At 42.6% G+C, this 19,213-nt stretch overlaps 1 protein-coding gene across 1 annotated transcript in view; it reads left to right on the top strand.

Annotated features, from left to right (window-relative positions):
• The window catches only part of LOC124545712 (cytochrome P450 6k1-like), a 53,832-nt gene that overhangs the window by 18,778 nt on the left and 15,841 nt on the right, over positions 1–19,213 (top strand). The window contains exons 3-4 of the mRNA XM_047124657.1: positions 2,495–2,754; positions 8,349–8,487. Coding sequence (XP_046980613.1) covers positions 2,495–2,754; positions 8,349–8,487 — 399 coding nt within the window. The remainder of the gene's footprint in view (positions 1–2,494; positions 2,755–8,348; positions 8,488–19,213) is intronic.

Raw genomic sequence — 19,213 nt, 5'->3', positions numbered from 1 at the left:
TAAGCACTGTGGGACTTAACGTCTGAGGTCACCAGTCCCCTATAACTTAGAACTACTTAAACCTAACTGACTTAAGGACATCACACACATCCATGCCCGAGGCAGGATTCGAATCTGCGACAGTAGCAGCAGCGCGGTTCCAGACTGAAGCGCCTAGAACCGCACGGTCGCATAGGCCGGCTATTATCGATCACCTCTCCCCTGCATGAGAATAAGCCATAATACTGTTCTCAATTAAAGAGCAGTTACAACTCGCAAGAGGTTCCTTCCGCTGATTTCATGCGGTGTTTTACAACCACTCTCTGCAATGGACGATGGACCCTGTCCGCCAGTGCATGTGCTCTGCCTAGTCTTGGTTGAGCTGCGGTTGTCCATTCGCGTTTCCACTTCACAGTCAGACCACCAACAGTCGAACTGCGCAGCTTTAGAAGAACTGAAATGTCCCTGATGAATCTGTTACTCAGGTGACGCCCAGTGACTAGTCCTCGTTCGAAGTTACTGAACTCTTCTGACTGACCCATTCTGCTGTTGCTGCTTCTCTTGACAACACAGCACTATCCGCCTCGTGACATCTAGTGGACAATTCTGCATTGCATAGGAGTGATTCCTTACACGGCTCGCAGACATCTGAACACATTCGCACTATTCCATGTATTCCACTCGACGCAGACAGTTGGGGTACACTAATTCCGTCCTGGGGGGTACGGGGTGGCGGCAGGAAGGGCATTCGGTCACCCCTTACCCGCTAACATGCCAAATCCGGTTAACAATGGCTGACCGTGCGTAGCTGCGGGACAACGCTCAAGCGATAGAATTGTCGGGATCTGTGCGCGAGGTATATGGTGGTGGCGGCTGAACCGTCTCAAAGTCGTCCTCGAAAACCGGTTCTCTAAATTTCGCAACAGGATTTCGTGAGAACGAAGTCGTCTTTTCTTTCACAATGACTTCCCATTAAGTATCTATAGCATTTCTGTTTCACTTTCATAAGGGCTATACCTCCTTGTTACGACCCTGCCATTGCGTCTTAGAATTCGTTCGATGTCTATTCGTTATGCCTGCTAGGTAAGGTCTCCAAACTCTGGAATAATACTTTGCAATTGGTCAGACTGTCGCCTTGTGTGAAATTTCCGTACAGATGTACCGCTCTTTTCCAGAATACTTTCAACAAATTTTTGTCTCCCATTCGCCTTCCCTTATAACGATTTCACATTCTCTCCACATTTCATATCGCTTCATAGTATTACTCACGAATAATTATACGACGTGACGTTTTTAGTTTAGTTTTAGTTATGTCATGTTCCGTAGATCATTTTCCCGATTATTTTATCGATATGATGTGGATCAAGTCAGATTAAAGGATATATATACACACGTGAATAGTGATAATATTAATATTACTGAAGTTTTTAGTTCTACACATGCAACTACATTTAGAGGTACAATTTTATTCAACCATTTCTGAAACAGAAGCTCGTCCACGGAGTAGAAGAAGTTGTCCAACAGAAATGATTTTAAGCTAGATTTAAAACTTGATCTGCTACTTGCCAGACACTTTATGTTGTTGGGCAAATGATCACAGATTTTTGTTGCTGAATAATGTACTCCTTTTTCAACAACTGACTGCTTCAATAACGGATAGGAAAGATCATTTTTCCCTCTAGTGTTGTACGTATGAACATCACTGTTCTTCGCGAATTGAGATGGATTATTTGTAACGAATTTCATTAGCAAATATATGTACTCTGATGGTGCAGTTAAAATACACAACTCCTTGAAAAGGTGCCTACATGACGTCCCTGGGTGAACACCACTAATTACTCTCACTGTTCTCTTTTGTGCAATCAATACTTCATGTCTAAGTGGAGAGTTATCCCAGAAAACTATTCCATAAGACATTATTGGATGGAAATATGAAAAGTACGTTAGGTGGCTGATCTGTTTATTACCAAGACTAGCGATTCTACGAAGAGCGAAAGAAGCTGAACTTAGTTGTTTGAGAAGCTCAGTAATATGCTTCTTCCAGTTCAAGTTGTCATCAATGTGAACGCCCAAAAATTTGGAGAAATCTACCCTGTTAACTGAGCTCTGTTCATAAGCTACTTCAATAGTCGGTATGACTCTATTCGGTGTACTGAATGGATATAGTGAGTTTTTTTTTCAAAATTAGGGGAGAGTCCATTTTCTGAGAACCACTTAATAATTCTTTGAAAGACATCCTTAACAATATCTTCAGCTGCTTTTATTATAAGACTCGTGTCATCTGTAAAAAGTGCTAGTTCCGCTTGCTGAAGGTTAAGTGGGTGGTCATTCACATGAATAAGGAACAGCAGAGGACCTAAAATTGAACCCTCTGGGACTCCCTTTGTGATAACTCCCCATTCAGTAGAATTTACCACCCTACCAACATTATTTGTGCTATTCAGCACAACCTTTTGCTTTCTGCTCATTAAGTATGATTAAGTAAGTGCTCAAGACATTCTCCACATCGTTGCAGGTGAGGCCATTGACGTGTGGCAGTTGATGGCTCGGTACACGGCCCACGTGCTCTGTGCGATAGTGCTGGGGGCGGACGCCGGCTCCATGTCGGAGGCCAAATCGCCGATGAGAGAACACGTCATGAGCCTCACACGCAAAGACGTGCTAGCTCAGCTGTCCCTCGCCATCAGTCTCCTGGCTCCACAACTCTTCAAGCTGTTTCCCTTGACGTTTACATCCGAGAGGGAAGAGACCCTCCTCTACTTCTCCACCGTACAGGTACGAAAGCCTGCGATAGCCGAGAAAGCTAAAATGTTTTGTATGTAATGAACACAGATATAAATTTAACTGGAATACACTCTCCAAAATTCTGCAATTATCAGAAATAAAGTGTACGCACCAAATGGTTGGCTACGCCTTACGCTGCGTTCACAACGGTACCTGCAACGGTCGTCAGATTCCGTCGCCAGAAGTCGCCCGATAACATCAAACGACAGCTTGGTTACTGAGTGTCCGATCTCATTTATCAGTTTTTGGCGGGATCGAGCAGGTTAGGTTAGGTAAAAATGGAAATGTCGTGTGGCTAGGGCCTCCCGTCGGGTAGACCGTTTGCCTGGTGCAGGTCTTTCGATTTGACGCCACTTCGGCGACCTGCGCGTCGATGGGGATGAAATGATGATGATTAGGACAACACAACACCCAGTCCCTGAGCGGAGAAAATCTCCGACCCAGCCGGGAATCGAACCCGGGCCCTTAGGATTGACAGTCTGTCACGCTGACCACTCAGCTACCGGGGCGGACAGGTTAGGTTAGAATCTAGTCTATGAATGAAGTAGGTTAGATTTTAACCTCTACGGGTGGGATGGATACCAGGACGCCTCTGCGCTTCGAGACGAGTGCTACAATGCCCCGTTTGCTGTTAAAAATATCCCTAATGAGTTATATCTGCTTCAAAAAGAACGTCTCGAATACCGAACACTCTGTCTTCATTTATTGGAATTAGCAGACAAGTTTTACGTAATACCCATGTATTACAAAAATATTAGGTTCACTAAGGATCTCTCCAAAACACTTTATTCAGAGTATGGTTTATTTTGCTACAGAGGCAACTTAGGTGTATAACGCTTTTGCCAATAAGGATATCGTCATATAATGATTAATTTACGTGATGAAAGTAGATGTTTCTATTACGTGATGAATGAATAAAATTTGTATATGAGTAAGCAAACATTATTTAATTAATGAAAAGTAGTTTAGCGGTTTCACAACAGCTCACTTTATTCTAAAAACGATATTTTAATGCGGCACTGGCAATAAGTATATTCAGATAGTCAGATTCTAGTGCTGGAAACTTCACTACTCTTTGAACACTTGTCTAGTGGATTTGAAAAAGGAGGTAACAAGCCTTCTGGTAGCTCTATTATTTCGAATTCAATGTAGCTTTTAATAAAAAAATCAACTATATTACAGTGTCTTTTAGGATACTTGCCCAAAGCATAGCTCCAGAATTCGATATCGAATAAATAAAAAAATCGTAGTATTTGACGTGCAAGAGTGAAAACATTGGCTTTTAAATTAGTATTTAGAGGATGGTAAATAACACCCAACATATCACACAAAAACGTTGAAATTGTGCTGTTTAGAAAACAGTATAGGCCTAATCATTGAAAGGACGTAATCGCCAGGAGTCAAATGTCAAACTGTCACTTTTAGTTTTACATGAGCCAGAATTGCATCTTTAATGCGAATATATGATTTTTTAACACAGCTCAAATCACACCTCTTGGTAAGCATCAAAAACCTGTTTTGCTGAGTTTATTTGAAGTTGTGCAGACATATGTCTGTTAACATTCAGTGACTGTCATTCAGTATACGTGTGAAAGACAAACACTGGTGGACTAAGGTGCTCTGAACACCTAAAGCACTGTATAGCGGAAAAGCATTTCTGCGCCATATTCGCAAATCATGTCATGGAACACAATAACCAGCCTACTGGCATAAAAGCAGTAACAGTTATCCGTAGACAGCTAATGTCCGCCTACACAACCCCAAAAGATCCACTACAGTAACTTTAATCGTAAGATACACCATTCTTTTCACTCGAACAAATTATTTTTCGAACTTATAATCGACACATAAAATTTCTGATAAAGATTTTGCCTACTTGTGGTTTCCAATGAACCTGCGATCTCAGTCCATAGATTCCGAGCTATATCCCGATTACGATATTTTTCATTCTCAAGACGCCACAAATTCCTCCTTTGACTAACTTACCAGTTTCCCACAGTCCGTGTTTCGTATCGTGTCGGCAATTGTGACCGAAAAAAAACTGATTTGAATTTCACCGACTGTCGTCCGAAATCTGTACAGTCGGGCGATGAGATCGACTACATTGTGACCGCGCACATAGTGGCGTATTGACTTGTAAAGATCGGATGTGTTCGGACGATGTTCGGACGACATCGGTCGCCGGGAGAATCCACGAATATCGGTGCCACTCAGACCGCAGCCTTACACAGAAATCAGAGTGCAGGTCGAGTGACGTGAACCGAAGGCAGTAATTGAGAATAGAGTGAGACATATTGTTGGATGTAAGGACCGCCAGTTATGCAAAAAACCGTTTTTTCCAAATTACCAAACATGTTTCAGCACCTCTGTGCCATCATCAGTGGGTTTCTGTTTTATTTAGTCTGCAATAAATACTAAATAGTAACAAAATTACGGGAATATTCAGTTCAATCAACAATTTGCTTCTTTTAGTTAATACCTTTACAGTCAGTTTGCATGGTTTTTCAGGACCACTTGTGTATTATTTATTACAGATAGCTTGTCTTCTGCAACAAAACGACGTTGATGAGAAATTTTGTTGGGAGTTAACCTATCATTTTATGCTTTAAATGTAATTTAGTTTGTCGCGGTGTTTCGTGCCTATATTCTTTTTACTTACTTTTTTGTGTGGCAAGCCCAGTTTTCTTATCGTGCTGATGAGGTGTTGTGAAGCACACGTAAACGTAACACACATTTTCAGAAATATGGTCGTAAAAGCACTTTGTACTTCACCAAAAGACACTGTAATCGTGGTTGTTTTGTGTCCCAGTCCAGCCACGACCTTACATGCAACAATTTTAACTGCAAACACAGCAAGCACAAGGAACTGCAAATCCAAATGAATGAGACATGCACACATCAAAAAAGTTTTGTATTACACCGGTTCCGAGAACTGCTGAAGATAGATGTTGACTGTGGATATTGTATCACAGACACAGTCCCTTTGACTGTTCAGAGACGTCACTAAACCCGCCGAAAGATGTGAACAACCATGCATGAGCAGCGCCTATTATGGTTCGGAGGAAACTTGACAGCAACCCCATGTTGGGGAGGCATTATGTGGGGCCGACGTACGCCGCTGGTGGTCATGGAAGACGGCGTAACGGCTGTACGATACGTGAATGCCATCCTCCGACCGATAGTGCAACCACATCGGCAGCATATTGGCGAGGCATTCGTCTTAACGGACTACAATTCGCGCCCCCATCGTGCACATCTTTTGAATGACTTCCTTGAGGATAACGACATCGCTCGACTAGAGTGGCCAGCATGTTCTCCAAACATGAACCCTATCGAACATGCCTGGGATAGACTGAAATGGCCGAGCAGTTCTAGGCGCTTCAGTCCGGAACCGCGATGCTGCTACGGTCGCAGGTTCGAACCCTGCGTCAGGCATGGATGTGTGTGATGTGCTTAGGTTAGTTAGGCTTAAGTAGTTCTAAGCCTAGGGGACTGATGACCTCAGATGTTAAGTCCCATAGTGCTCAGAGCCAAGATTGAAAAGGGCTGTTTATGGACGACGTGACCCACCAACCACTCTGAGGGATCTACGCCGAATCGCTGTTGAGAAGTGGGATAATCAGGACCAACAGTGCCTTGATGAACATGTGGATAGTATGCCACGTCGAATATAGGAATGCTTCAATGCAAGAGGACGTGCTACTGGGTATTAGAGGTATCGGTGTGTACAGCAATTTGGACCACCATCTCGGAAGGTTTTGCTGTAAGCTGGTACAACATGCAATGTGTGGTTCTCATGAGCAATAAAAAATGTGGAAATGATGTTTATCAACATGTAAAATAAATTTAGGTATTAGGAAGTCTTCTCTGGAAGTGCACTGCCTGCCAAAAAGGTGAAGCACGCAGAGGACACGTCGGATGTTGATGTAATTTCGTGCACTTACACTCCATCGATGTGTATGTAAATGATTGGCGTTGCAGTTCTCTGCGACGGGTAGAACGCCCACCGAAGCATTGGTGTTACTCACGCTTACGTTTTTACCAGGCTTGGTAGGGTATATAGGGGGCGTGAACAGCGTCATATGTTGAGCGATCACTTTGAAGAGCACTGAGATGCCAAGTACTCGTACGAGACAGCGTTATCAGCATCTGACAGAGTTTTAAAGGTTTGTCGTTATTGATCTCCATTTGGCCAACTGATCGAATCGTCTAATATGCAGTACTGTGGGGCATTCGGAAATGACGGTAACACTCTGTTAGCTGCAGTCCGGTTTTTGTACAAGGTGTAGATAGCATTTCGCTACCTGCGTGCTATCGTTAATAATTCCAGTATTTCAAAGAGCGTACACCTGTCAAAATTTTCAAAAGTTTTTTTCTGAATATACAAGTGCTATAAATGTGTATTCTCATTTCCTCAACGTACCTTGTAGGTCGTAGCGTAAGATGGTGGTGGTTGTTGGGATGTTTAAGGGGGACTAAACAGCTAAGGTCATCAGTCCCCCACGTAGCGTAAGAATTGGTTCGCTTATTCCGATATTTCTTCCGAACCAAATTCATCTTTGCCTTGGTCGACTTCCACTAGTCGTCCAATCTTCCTCGAAATATTTCGTGTTAGCATTTTGCAATCATGTTTTAATCGTTCCATTTTCTACTTATGTTTCGCGTTACTGTTTTGTAATCATCCCTTATTAACTTGATGATTCCGTAATGCTCACACCTATCAATAACTGTGTTCTTTATAATTGGGATTATTTCAGTCTTCTTGAAATTTCACATTATTCGTCTGTCTCATATACCCTATATTCCAGGTGGAATATTTACGTTCCAGTGTGTGAAGCTTAAAGTTAGGAGGTAATGTCGCCTGCTCCAGAAGACATTTACGTCTCTCAGTGCTGTGCCCTGCTCTTCTCGCAGTATTACATCACCTATCGTACCGTCATCTATTTCCTTTCCCCTACACATTCCTGCTTTTCCATTTTGCGCTCCCTTGGTTCAAATGGCTCTGAGCACTACGGGGCTTAACATCTGAGGTCATCAGTCCTCTGTAACTTAGAACTACTTAAACCTAACTAACCTAAGGACATCACACACATTCATGCCCGAGGCAGGATTCGAACTTGCGACCGTAGTGGTCGCACGGTTCCAGACTGAAGCGCCTAGAACCGCTCGGCCACACGGCCGGCTTGCGCTTCCCGTCAATCTCATTTTCACATGTCTGTATTCGTTTTTGATAATTCATTTGCTACGTGTTTGTATTTTCCCCTTTCATCAATTAAATTTTACATCTCTTATGTTACTCAAGTAACCCTACTAGGCAATTTCTTTGTTCCACTATCGTATGCCATGAGAGCGAGATGACTGAGAACAGGGTGCGTACACAGACATAGAGATAATTTTTCTCTCGCTCAGTACGCCAAAGGAATTTCCCTCACTACTTTATACTAGTGCCCTTTTCAAATGAAGTGTTCGTACGTCTTCTTTTTAAAAAAATGTTTGTTTTTCTCACGTATTTAACTTTTGCGGTGACTTTTATACCTGAAGTACTCCTTCAGACTGCGATATAAAATGATACTTACTTCTTGCAGATGATGAACGAGCGGAGGCAGAAAGGAATAGTCCGCGCAGACATGGTGGACACGCTGATGCAGCTGCGGACGTCAGCAAATAAGAAACAGTCCAAAAGCGGTGCGGACAGGAAGTCGTCAGCCAGTACAAATCATACGGGTATGAACCTTCACTGTCACCATTCCCCAGTTCTAGACGTGCTCTCACCTTCACATCAGAACCACACTAGATATGGGTATGAACCTTCACTGTCACCATTTCCCCAGTTCTAGACGTGCTCTCACCTTCACATCAGAACCAAACTACTGCATTTCTACGCTCCTACCTCACTCAGTCATTCATTAATCGTGTACGATAGATTCCATCAGAATACAGGACTTTCTGGTATCTGGGAGGAACCAATGCAATAAAAGTAAAAGAAAAAATAAAGAGCTCTGTATTAACAGTTAGTGGTCAGCTACTGTACGGGATATTACTTTACATCTCATAGTCGTATTTCACCCCACGCAGGGTTGTCCCAGGGATGCGGAGAGAAGCCAAGGATATATAGTATATAGTGCAATAGTGTAAACATACTACATGGTACTGTATTGCAGTGCCATTTCTAATTGTAAATTAACATAGAACGCTAAATGTAAGACACCTGCGAAGATACTCTTCAATGGAACAGAAGGCGATGTCCAACAAAACTCTGCTAAATTATCTACATGACATTTATGTACTCTGGTAGATTACTGAATAGTTGTGTATCCATGTTTCTGACTCCTTTCTGAACTAATGTTAAGTCCTTGTAGTCATTGTTGAGTTTTCTTTTGGTCCTAGTATTACATTCATGTTTTTCACATTTTTTTTGTGAGAACAGAAGTACTGGTAGGACAAAGGTCATGTTGTTGTTGTTGTGGTCTTCAGTCCTGAGACTGGTTTGATGCAGCTCTCCATGCTACTCTATCCTGTGCAAGCTTTTTCATCTCCAAGTACCTACTGCAACCTACATCCTTCTGAATCTGCTTAGTGTATTCATCTCTTGGTCTCCCTCTACGATTTTTACCCTCCACGCTCCCCTCCAATACTAAATTGGTGATCCCTTGATGCCTCAGAACATGTCCTACCAACCGATCCCTTCTTCTGGTCAAGTTGCGCCACAAGCTTCTCTTCTCCCCAATCCTATTCAATACTTCCTCATTAGTTATGTGATCTACCCATCTAATCTTCAGCATTCTTCTGTAGCACCACATTTCGAAAGCTTCTATTCTCTTCTTGTCCAAACTATTTATCGTCCATGTTTCACTTCCATACATGGCTACACTCCATACGAATACTTTCAGAAATGACTTCCTGACACTTAAATCAATACTGGATGTTAACAAATTTCTCTTCTTCAGAAACGCTTTCCTTGCCATTGCCAGCCTACATTTTATATCCTCTCTACTTCGACCATCATCAGTTATTTTGCTCCCCAAATAGCAAAACTCCTTTACTACTTTAAGTGCCTCATTTCCTAATCTAATTCCCTCAGCATCACCCGACTTAATTAGACTACATTCCATTATCCTTGTTTTGCTTTTGTTGATGTTCATCTTATATCCTCCTTTCAAGACACTGTCCATTCCATTCAACTGCTCTTGCAAGTCCTTTGCTGCCTCTGATAGAATTACAATGTCATCGGCGAACCTCAAAGTTTTTATTTCTTCTCCATGAATTTTAATACCTACTCCGAATTTTTCCTTTGTTTCCTTTACTGCTTGCTCAATATACAGATTGAACAACATTGGGGAGAGGCTACAACCCTGTCTTACTCCCTTCCCAACCACTGCTTCCCTTTCATGTCCCTCGACTCTTATAACTGCCATCTGGTTTCTGTACAAATTGTAAATAGCCTTTCGCTCCCTGTATTTTACCCCTGCCACCTTTAAAATGTGAAAGAGAGTATTCCAGTCAACATTGTCAAAAGCTTTCTCTAAGTCTACAAATGCTAGAAACGTAGGTTTGCCTTTCCTTAATCTTTCTTCTAAGATAAGTCGTAAGGTCAGTATTGCCTCACGTGTTCCAGTGTTTCTACGGAATCCAAACTGATCTTCCCCGAGGTTGGCTTCTACTAGTTTTTCCATTCGTCTGTAAAGAATTCGTGTTAGTATTTTGCAGCTGTGACTTATTAAGCTGATAGTTCGGTAATTTTCACATCTTTCAACACCTGCTTTCTTTGGGATTGGAATTATAATATTCTTCTTGAAGTCTGAGGGTATTTCGCCTGTTTCATACATCTTGCTCACCAGATGGTAGAGTTTTGTCAGGACTGGCTCTCCCACGGCCGTCAGTAGTTCCAATGGAATATTGTCTACTCCGGGGGCCTTGTTTCGACTCAGGTCTTTCAGTGCTCTGTCAAACTCTTCACGCAGTATCGTATCTCCCATTTCATCTTCATCTACATCCTCTTCCATTTCCATAATATTGTCCTCAAGTACATTGCCCTTGTATAGACCCTCTATATACTCCTTCCACCTTTCTGCTTTCCCTTCTTTGCTTAGAACTGGGTTTCCATCTGAGCTCTTGATATTCATACAAGTTGTTCTCTTATCTCCAAAGGTCTCTTTAATTTTCCTGTAGGCGGTATCTATCTTACCCCTAGTGAGATAGGCCTCTACATCCTTACATTTGTCCTCTAGCCATCCTTGTTTAGCCATTTTGCACTTCCTGTCGATCTCATTTTTGAGACGTTTGTACTCCTTTTTGCCTGTTTCACTTACTGCATTTTTATATTTTCTCCTTCATCAATTAAATTCAATATTTCTTCTGTTACCCAAGGATTTCTACTAGACCTCGTCTTTTTACCTACTTGATCCTCTGCTGCCTTCACTACTTCATCCCTCAAAGCTACCCATTCTTCTTCTACTGTATTTATTTCCCCCATTCCTGTCAATTGCTCCCTTATGCTCTCCCTGAATCTCTGTACAACCTCTGGTTCTTTTAGTTTATCCAGGTCCCATCTCCTTAAATTCCCACCTTTTTGCAGTTTCTTCAGTTTTAATCTACAGGTCATAACCAATGGATTGTGGTCAGAGTCCACATCTGCCCCTGGAAATGTCTTACAATTTAAAACCTGGTTCCTAAATCTCTGTCTTACCATTATATAATCTATCTGAAACCTTTTAGTATCTCCAGGGTTCTTCCATGTATACAACCTTCTTTCATGATTCTTAAACCAAGTGTTAGTTATGATTATGTTGTGCGCTGTGCAAAATTCGACCAGGCGGCTTCCTCTTTCATTTCTGTCCCCCAATCCATATTCACCTACTATGTTTCCTTCTCTCCCTTTTCCTACACTCGAATTCCAGTCACCCATGACTATTAAATTTTCGTCTCCCTTCACAATCTGAATAATTTCTTTTATTTCATCATACATTTCTCCAATTTCTTCGTCATCTGCAGAGCTAGTTGGCATATAAACTTGTACTACTGTAGTAGGCGTGGGCTTCGTATCTATCTTGGCCACAATAATGCGTTCACTATGCTGTTTGTAGTAGCTTACCCGCATTCCTATTTTCCTATTCATTATTAAACCTACTCCTGCATTACCCCTATTTGATTTTGTGTTTATAACCCTGTAGTCACCTGACCAGAAGTCTTGTTCCTCCTGCCACCGAACTTCACTAATTCCCACTGTATCTAACTTCAACCTATCCATTTCCCTTTTTAAATTTTCTAACCTACCTGCCCGATTAAGGGATCTGACATTCCACGCTCCGATCCGTAGAACGCCAGTTTTCTTTCTCCTGATAACGACATCCTCTTGAGTAGTCCCCGCCCGGAGATCCGAATGGGGGACTATTTTACCTCCGGAATATTTTACCCAAGAGGACGCCATCATCATGTAATCATACAGTAAAGCTGCATGCCCTCGGGAAAAATTACGGCTGTAGTTTCCCCTTGCTTTCAGCCGTTCGCAGTACCAGCACAGCAAGGCCGTTTTGGTTATTGTTACAAGGCCAGATCAGTCAATCATCCAGACTGTTGCCCTTGCAACTACTGAAAAGGCTGCTGCCCCTCTTCAGGAACCACACGTTTGTCTGGCCTCTCAACAGATACCCCTCCGTTGTGGTTGCACCTACGGTACGGCTATCTGTATCGCTGAGGCACGCAAGCCTCCCCACCAACGGCAAGGTCCATGGTTCATGGGGGGGACAAAGGTCATTATATATGTATATATATATATATATATATATATATATATATATATATATATATATATATATATTGTGAAGCAGTTATTTCAAGACGTGTCTGCCAAATGTTCTTCAATGAACATCAGATAGAATTCTTATAACATGCTTCTATTTTCTGTAAATACTATTCTTGTAATTTGAATTACCGCGGAAGATGATGCGATAACTTGTTAATGAAGTATGCAGAATAAACTAGTTTCTTCATTTTTAAGTCACCTCTAGCTGTAATAATAGAAAGCATTTCATTAATTTTACGTAGTGGGTCTTTTAATTGAGTTTATGATATTTATATAGTATCAAAACCTAACTTCTTTACTTCTTGAATTTAATTATTTGAGAAACTTTTATAGATTATTGACATGTTCGAAAGAACAGACACCACTCATAAATGACTAAATAGGTTCGGACGGTCATTAATATCAATTCAGTGCGGATGCGCTTTCTCTCCTGAACTCTTACGGGAATGCAGCGATAGCCGGCCGCTGTGGCCGAGCGGTTCTAGGCGCTTCAGTCTGGAACCGCGCTGCTGCTACGGTCGCAAGTTCCAGTCCTGCCTCGGGCAAGGATGTGTGTGAAGTCCTTAGGTTAGTTAGGTTTAAGTAGTTCAAAGTCTAGGGGACTGATGACCTCAGATGTTAAGTCCACTAGTGCTTAAAGCCATTTGAATGCAGCGACATGCAGCGAGCAACGAGTGTGGTAGAAAGGGGTTGGTAAGTTAAGTAGTGTCCCACAAGATGGCCATCTGGGTCATACAGAGTGAGTGCTCGGATAGTCGAAGTCGTTTTTAAGTGTGAGTTCGTTTTGTCTACGTCTCACTTTTTGTGATACTTGCGAGAGGCTGCTCTTTATGTCTTAATTCACCGACCGTCATGGCGTTTTCCTATCGTCAAGCCACGATTAAATCAACTTTTCCTTGACATCATCAACGACTAGAAGCAGATGAAGTAGAATGGTTTATTCGGTACGATACGCCTCTCCTGCCGCAAGATTTTTTCGGGATGTATTTTTCTATCCTTCGTGCCACCCTCCGTTTGAGGTCCTGTTTGACGTCATGGCAACGTCGTCAGTCACACTGGTAAAGCGTGGAAGAGGTTTGAAGGCTGCTGTGTTCTCAATGGCGCGTGTCAGAGTAAAACTGAACTGAGTACATCCTACTGCGCCCACTCTGAGCCAGTCACACCTGTGTCGACTTCTCTAGACATCACGATGGACGTTTTACCTGTCTCTCTACATTGCCACTGGAGTCGGTACCAACAGACAATGGCCATCAGCAACAACAAGATATCTGTCCCGACTCCAAGGTTGGACTTTTGGGAGCATGTTCATGTGATCGCCTGCATTTCACCTCGAGTTGCCTCGATCGTTTTTATATTTCCTGCCATACTGTTGGGTGATGCAGGCTGTTCAAGTCTGGCCCATTGCATTCTCTGACCATGGCACGTATGTCTGCGCTATCAGTCTCTGCCGCCAAAACGTGTTGCGCGGCCTGGGGCCATTGAAACTGAACACGGTCCATCTTACTTCAATAGACGACTGGCACCTCATCGATACCACATAGACAGCTTGTCGTCGACGCCGTAACCCATACCAGTCTGCCCTGTCATGACGGGTCCGCTGCACAAAGCCTGCCCTCTACAAGGCGTTGATGGGTTATGAAAGGGAGGTCATGGCATGGCGGCGGCAAACCCAGTATTCTACGTCACCGTTCTTCGGGAATGTATTATGATGCCATGCTCGCCAGAGCATCAGGTGATGGTGAATCATGCCAAGCCACAGCTCACTGTCCTCTCTTGATTTCTCCTTCAAGGAGTTGTGGTTAGGGCGTGCACACGTGATGGGTTAGCCCAGGAGGGCCGTCTATATACCAAATAATAGTGGAATGGCGCCACCGTCAGAGGACTTTGATTAATGTTGTTACGACTGATGAAGGGCAACGCTTAGGTACTCAACATGATATAGGGTCTGCCCCCCACGCACATTATGTTAAGCTGTACCCTGCACAACGCCACCACCCTGCCAACATTACTGTAATCCCCCGACACTCCTATGGATGCAACAATGCATCTGCTTGCCGACATCATGGAGGATGAAGTCTATGATGCTATCCAGGTGGGTTCTACGAATGAGTAACGTGGCCCTGATGACTTCCGACTACAGTTTTATCGGAAATTTCGTCCCCCACTGGCTCCGATGTGGACGGAAATTTGTCGGGTTCTTATGTCGCCTAACGCGCAGATTCCAGATGGTTTCCTCGACAGTTTCCTCGTTCTCATCCACAAGCCTCAGGGGACATCACGCGTACGCCATTACCGCCCCTTGACGTTGCCCAGTAGTGATACAAAGATCTTTACTTGGCTGTTGGCTGCACAGCTGAAACGAACGGCCTGGTATATGCTTTCTTCTGATCAAACCTCCTTGGAAGGTGGCAATAACATTCTTACAACCCTCTGTCGCTATCATGACATAATCACTCTTGCTCACACTCATTCTGTGCCTGGACTTTTGTCCGTTCTTGACTTCTTCCAGGTGTTCGGATCAATCACAGCTACCTGGAAGCAATGCTCTGCAATACGGGATACATTGGTACCCCTGTCGATGTCGTAATGCGCCTCCTTCGTGGAGCGACGTCCCATGCACTGTAAAATAGCAGTCTCACTTCTCTCATCTTGATCCGTCGTTCAGTTTGTCGAGGCTACCCGCTCTCGTCACTGTTGTATACTTTTGCCATGAAACCGTTGCTCTGAGGCCTCTGTCAACGCCTGTCTTGGATGTCTCTCGGTGGCCCGCTGCACTGCTCATTCTGACGATCTCGTTCTCGTTTTTTGTAGCTGTGCTGAGGTCAGGGAGTCACTGGCATGGGTCACCACCTACAGCAAAGCTTCTGGTAGCTGGCTTAACGTTCACAAATCGAGCGCTATGGCTATAGATGCAGAGCTTCCTGAGGTAGCGCTGCTCCACTGCATGCAACTGCTACTATCAAATGCTTGGGACTCCATTTTACGGGTGACCTGTGACGCGTGATTGCGCTCCACTGCCGGTGTACCGGTGCTTCCTGTCCCAGTAACGAGCTAGGCTCGTAGATCATCATTTGCGAGTCCTCCATCTTCTGCAATGGACACAGGCACTCCCCATTCCACCGTTCAATGCTAGCAACACTGAGTTCATATGTTTGCCATGGCTTACTGTTCAACATACGGTATGCGACCCTCACCCTCCCGCGGTACAGGAGCGATTTAGGCCTGTACCATGCCCCTGATATAGTGGTAGCCCTTTTCGTCAGCTCTCAAATGGTGGTGTGGCGCCGTTGTACCACGTTCCTTACCAGCCTGTTGCTGGAGGTCCTTGCATCACGCTCTCTCTGTCGTATCCACCTTTCGGACGTCCCTCCGCCCTCCTTTCACTTTCGCCATTGTTTCCTCGACTGTCTGCACTGCAATATTGCCAACGCGCTTGATGTCCACGAAGGCGATCTATGGCTTTCTTCAGCAGAACAGATCACCGAATGTAGTTGCACGCAGACTGGTGTGCCACCCGGCGACTCGTGTGTGCCCCTTATCTTGCCACTGATGTCCACTCTGCGTGGTACCTTATGGTCCGTGGGAAGCATGTATGCCTGTCAACCCATCAGGGGATTAATCTTGTAGGCCCTCTTGTATGTCACTTATGATTTTCTGGAAATGGATGAGGATCGTCTAGTAAGCAACTCGGTGATAGGTGCCTAGTTCTGGTGCGACATGTGCTGGCCTTAATTACCTGTATGCCTCCTCATCAGATGTCTCCTCACCTGCTCCTCTACCCGGGCTTGAGATACTCCCGACAAAGGACAGTGAACTACGTGAAGGGGATTTGAAGACACGCAGATCACTATTTGCTTTCTGATGGCCAAAAAAATGTCCTTGATTTTTGGTATTTTGCAATTGTCCGCAATCCCAAATACATACAATTTTTGTCCAATTTTCTTTGTAGTGTCTTTCTTCACCCACCCTGGAGCTGGAGTGTTATTGCAATGAGGAATTGATCGACGCCTTTTCCACTCTTCATATTTACTAGTCACTGGATTGCCCTTCTCTGAAAAAATATGCATCGTCAGTCCAACCGAGTGTCGACTTGCTGTTTTTCCTCTTTGTGACCCCTGTTTCCTGCTATGCTTGGTGTTATTAGAAAAAAAGTTAAAATAAAATAAATCATCTATGTGTTTTATATCTCTACTCCACGTATCCTAAGCTTTTCTTGGTTCCTGGCGGTTGGGGGGAGGGGGGGGGGCATGGAGGTCAGGTCTCGGGTTGAAACCCCTGCCCAGTTTGTCCGCACCCCTCCCTTCGGCGCCAGTGGCAAAAAAAAAAAAAAAAAGTAATCCGACACAAATTTTCACTTGTTGCCACTGAATTCATTTCAGTGCCAAATTGCGGATCAAGACTGGTGTCTATTGGTTTGACCATGTCCAAAAGAACGGACATCATTCATAAACGAAAGGAGAAAACCTGAGAAATCACATGCAAATTCTGGTTAACCATGAGTTTGACCCCTTACTTGAAATAGAAGAAGATTCTCAACCAGTTCTTAAGCAAAGTAGAATGGAGCACCCTCGTAGGAACAGTTAAGGCTAAGTCAGTGCAAAACAGAATGAAAAGAGTCTTACTGTTAGATACCGGTTATGGAAGGGATGTAGGCCAAATGGTTCAGAAAAAGTCTGGGGTGGAATACCAGGTCATAGGCATGGTGAAGCCTAGTGCCAAACTTAGCCAAATGACGGGGAACATAGGGACTTTGTACAGAGGTTATAATGAAGATCAGATACTTATAGTAGAAGGAGCGGATAGAAACTTAAGAGTGTAGTATTGAAGATGAACTGGAGGAGACAGGAGTAACAAGAGCACACAGTCGTGTGGAGTTTGTAGAGGTTTTGTAACTCTCTGACTCGCATTGGGTTAACGCAACTGTCAGTCATGTAAATAAAGAGCTGAGTGGATTGCTTTTGTCTGAAACAGAGTCTCATATCTGTAATGTGCCTGTACCTTCAAGGAAGATGTACAAATCATGGCTTGCACCTGAATATGAGACGGTAGAACAGGTTAGCTGAGCATCTTACAAAAAGTGTAAGGGGGTACAAGCATGAAATCAAAATTTTCTGTGATTGCTGGAGTCAGAGGGGCAAATTTTTTAGGTTAAGATCAGGTTACTGACAGAGAGTCTTGAGAGAACAGGACCATAATTTATATAACAGTTTCCAGAAAATTAAATTAATTTGTTTCACCACAACATTAGAGGCCTGAAGAACAAGACAAATCAACTTCTCGTGTGTCTAGAAGATGCAGAAAATTCTGAAATGATACATGTTCTGTGCCTCTCTGAACATCGTACAAACAGTTTCGTTTAGGGGTCACGGGTAAAAAAGAGGGATTGCAATACATGTAAAAGTTAGACACAAAATCAAGAATATTGAATCAAGCAGTTTTTTGTAGATCAGAACCTAGAAGCATGAACTTCTGAGTTGTGACTTCAGAATAGTTCTCTTGTAATTGCAACACTCTACAAGTACCATCTATAAAACTTTCAGCTTTGTATGAGAAATCTAGATGCTTTATTGAGCTACCTGTCCGACAATAAGAAACTGTAGTTTTTAAATATTTAAATACATTGTCTTAAACGTTTCTGACAGGTAAAATGGTCTGGTATCTTTATTCGGCAGTTTTAATCTGATTTCAGTATACGATTTTCCAGCTCGCATGCAGTAAGATACAGGTCTATGATTAACATTTTTATATACAGTGCTTAGGCTGAAACAGTTAATGTGTACAAATAGTTAATGCGCTATCTGACCACGATGCATAATTAATAGAAGTAAACAATATAGAGCCGAACAACTCTGTGGCATGTTCATAGAAAGCAGGAAGCCTATTAATGAAATACGGTACAATGTTTTAAGAATAAGATAAAAGAGATGGTATGAGATGAGTTATGTATAGAAAGAGATGCTAAAGTGAACTTCAATGTATTCTATAGTAAATTTGTGTCGATATTTGAAAGTAGCGTTCCTAAAATGTTATTTGTGGAGTTTATTCAAAAAAAGGTCAACCATGGATAAATGACAGGATTAAAATCTCATGTAAAAATTTTATACATAAACGAGAATAGGCCATATACAACAATACTTGCATTATACAAGAAATACTGTAATGTTTTAAGGAAAGTCGTTAAAATGTCCAAAAATAAGCTTGTGTTGACACAAATTAATAATACAGATGATAAGATTAAAATTATATATGATGTTTTGAAATGGGAGAAAGAAAACGAGTCATTGTGCAATATATCACAACAGTTAAACTAAATGACAATGTTATGACTGAACACAAACTGCGGGCGTTTTTAAAAATGATATTTTAACATAGCAGCAAAAATGAAATTAAATTGTCAGCTTATAAAAGAAAGACAATATATTAAGAATTTCATTCCATTAAGTTTTAAGCAATTGGAAATAGTGCCAACATCTATCACTGACAGTAATAGAACACTGAAAATTATAAAAAACAAATGCTCATACGGTGTTAATGGAATTTCAGACAGAATTCTGTGAAATTGTTCTAACTTAATAGTGTAATGTCCTTACTGGTATATGTAATGCGTCACTGGCGCAAGGAATTTTTCTACACAGATTAAAACACGCA

The sequence above is a fragment of the Schistocerca americana genome, chromosome 8, assembly GCF_021461395.2.
Source record: "Schistocerca americana isolate TAMUIC-IGC-003095 chromosome 8, iqSchAmer2.1, whole genome shotgun sequence".
Lineage (NCBI taxonomy): Eukaryota > Metazoa > Arthropoda > Insecta > Orthoptera > Acrididae > Schistocerca > Schistocerca americana.
Note: the sequence above shows the minus strand (reverse complement) of the source record. Positions and strands in the feature narration are given on the sequence as shown.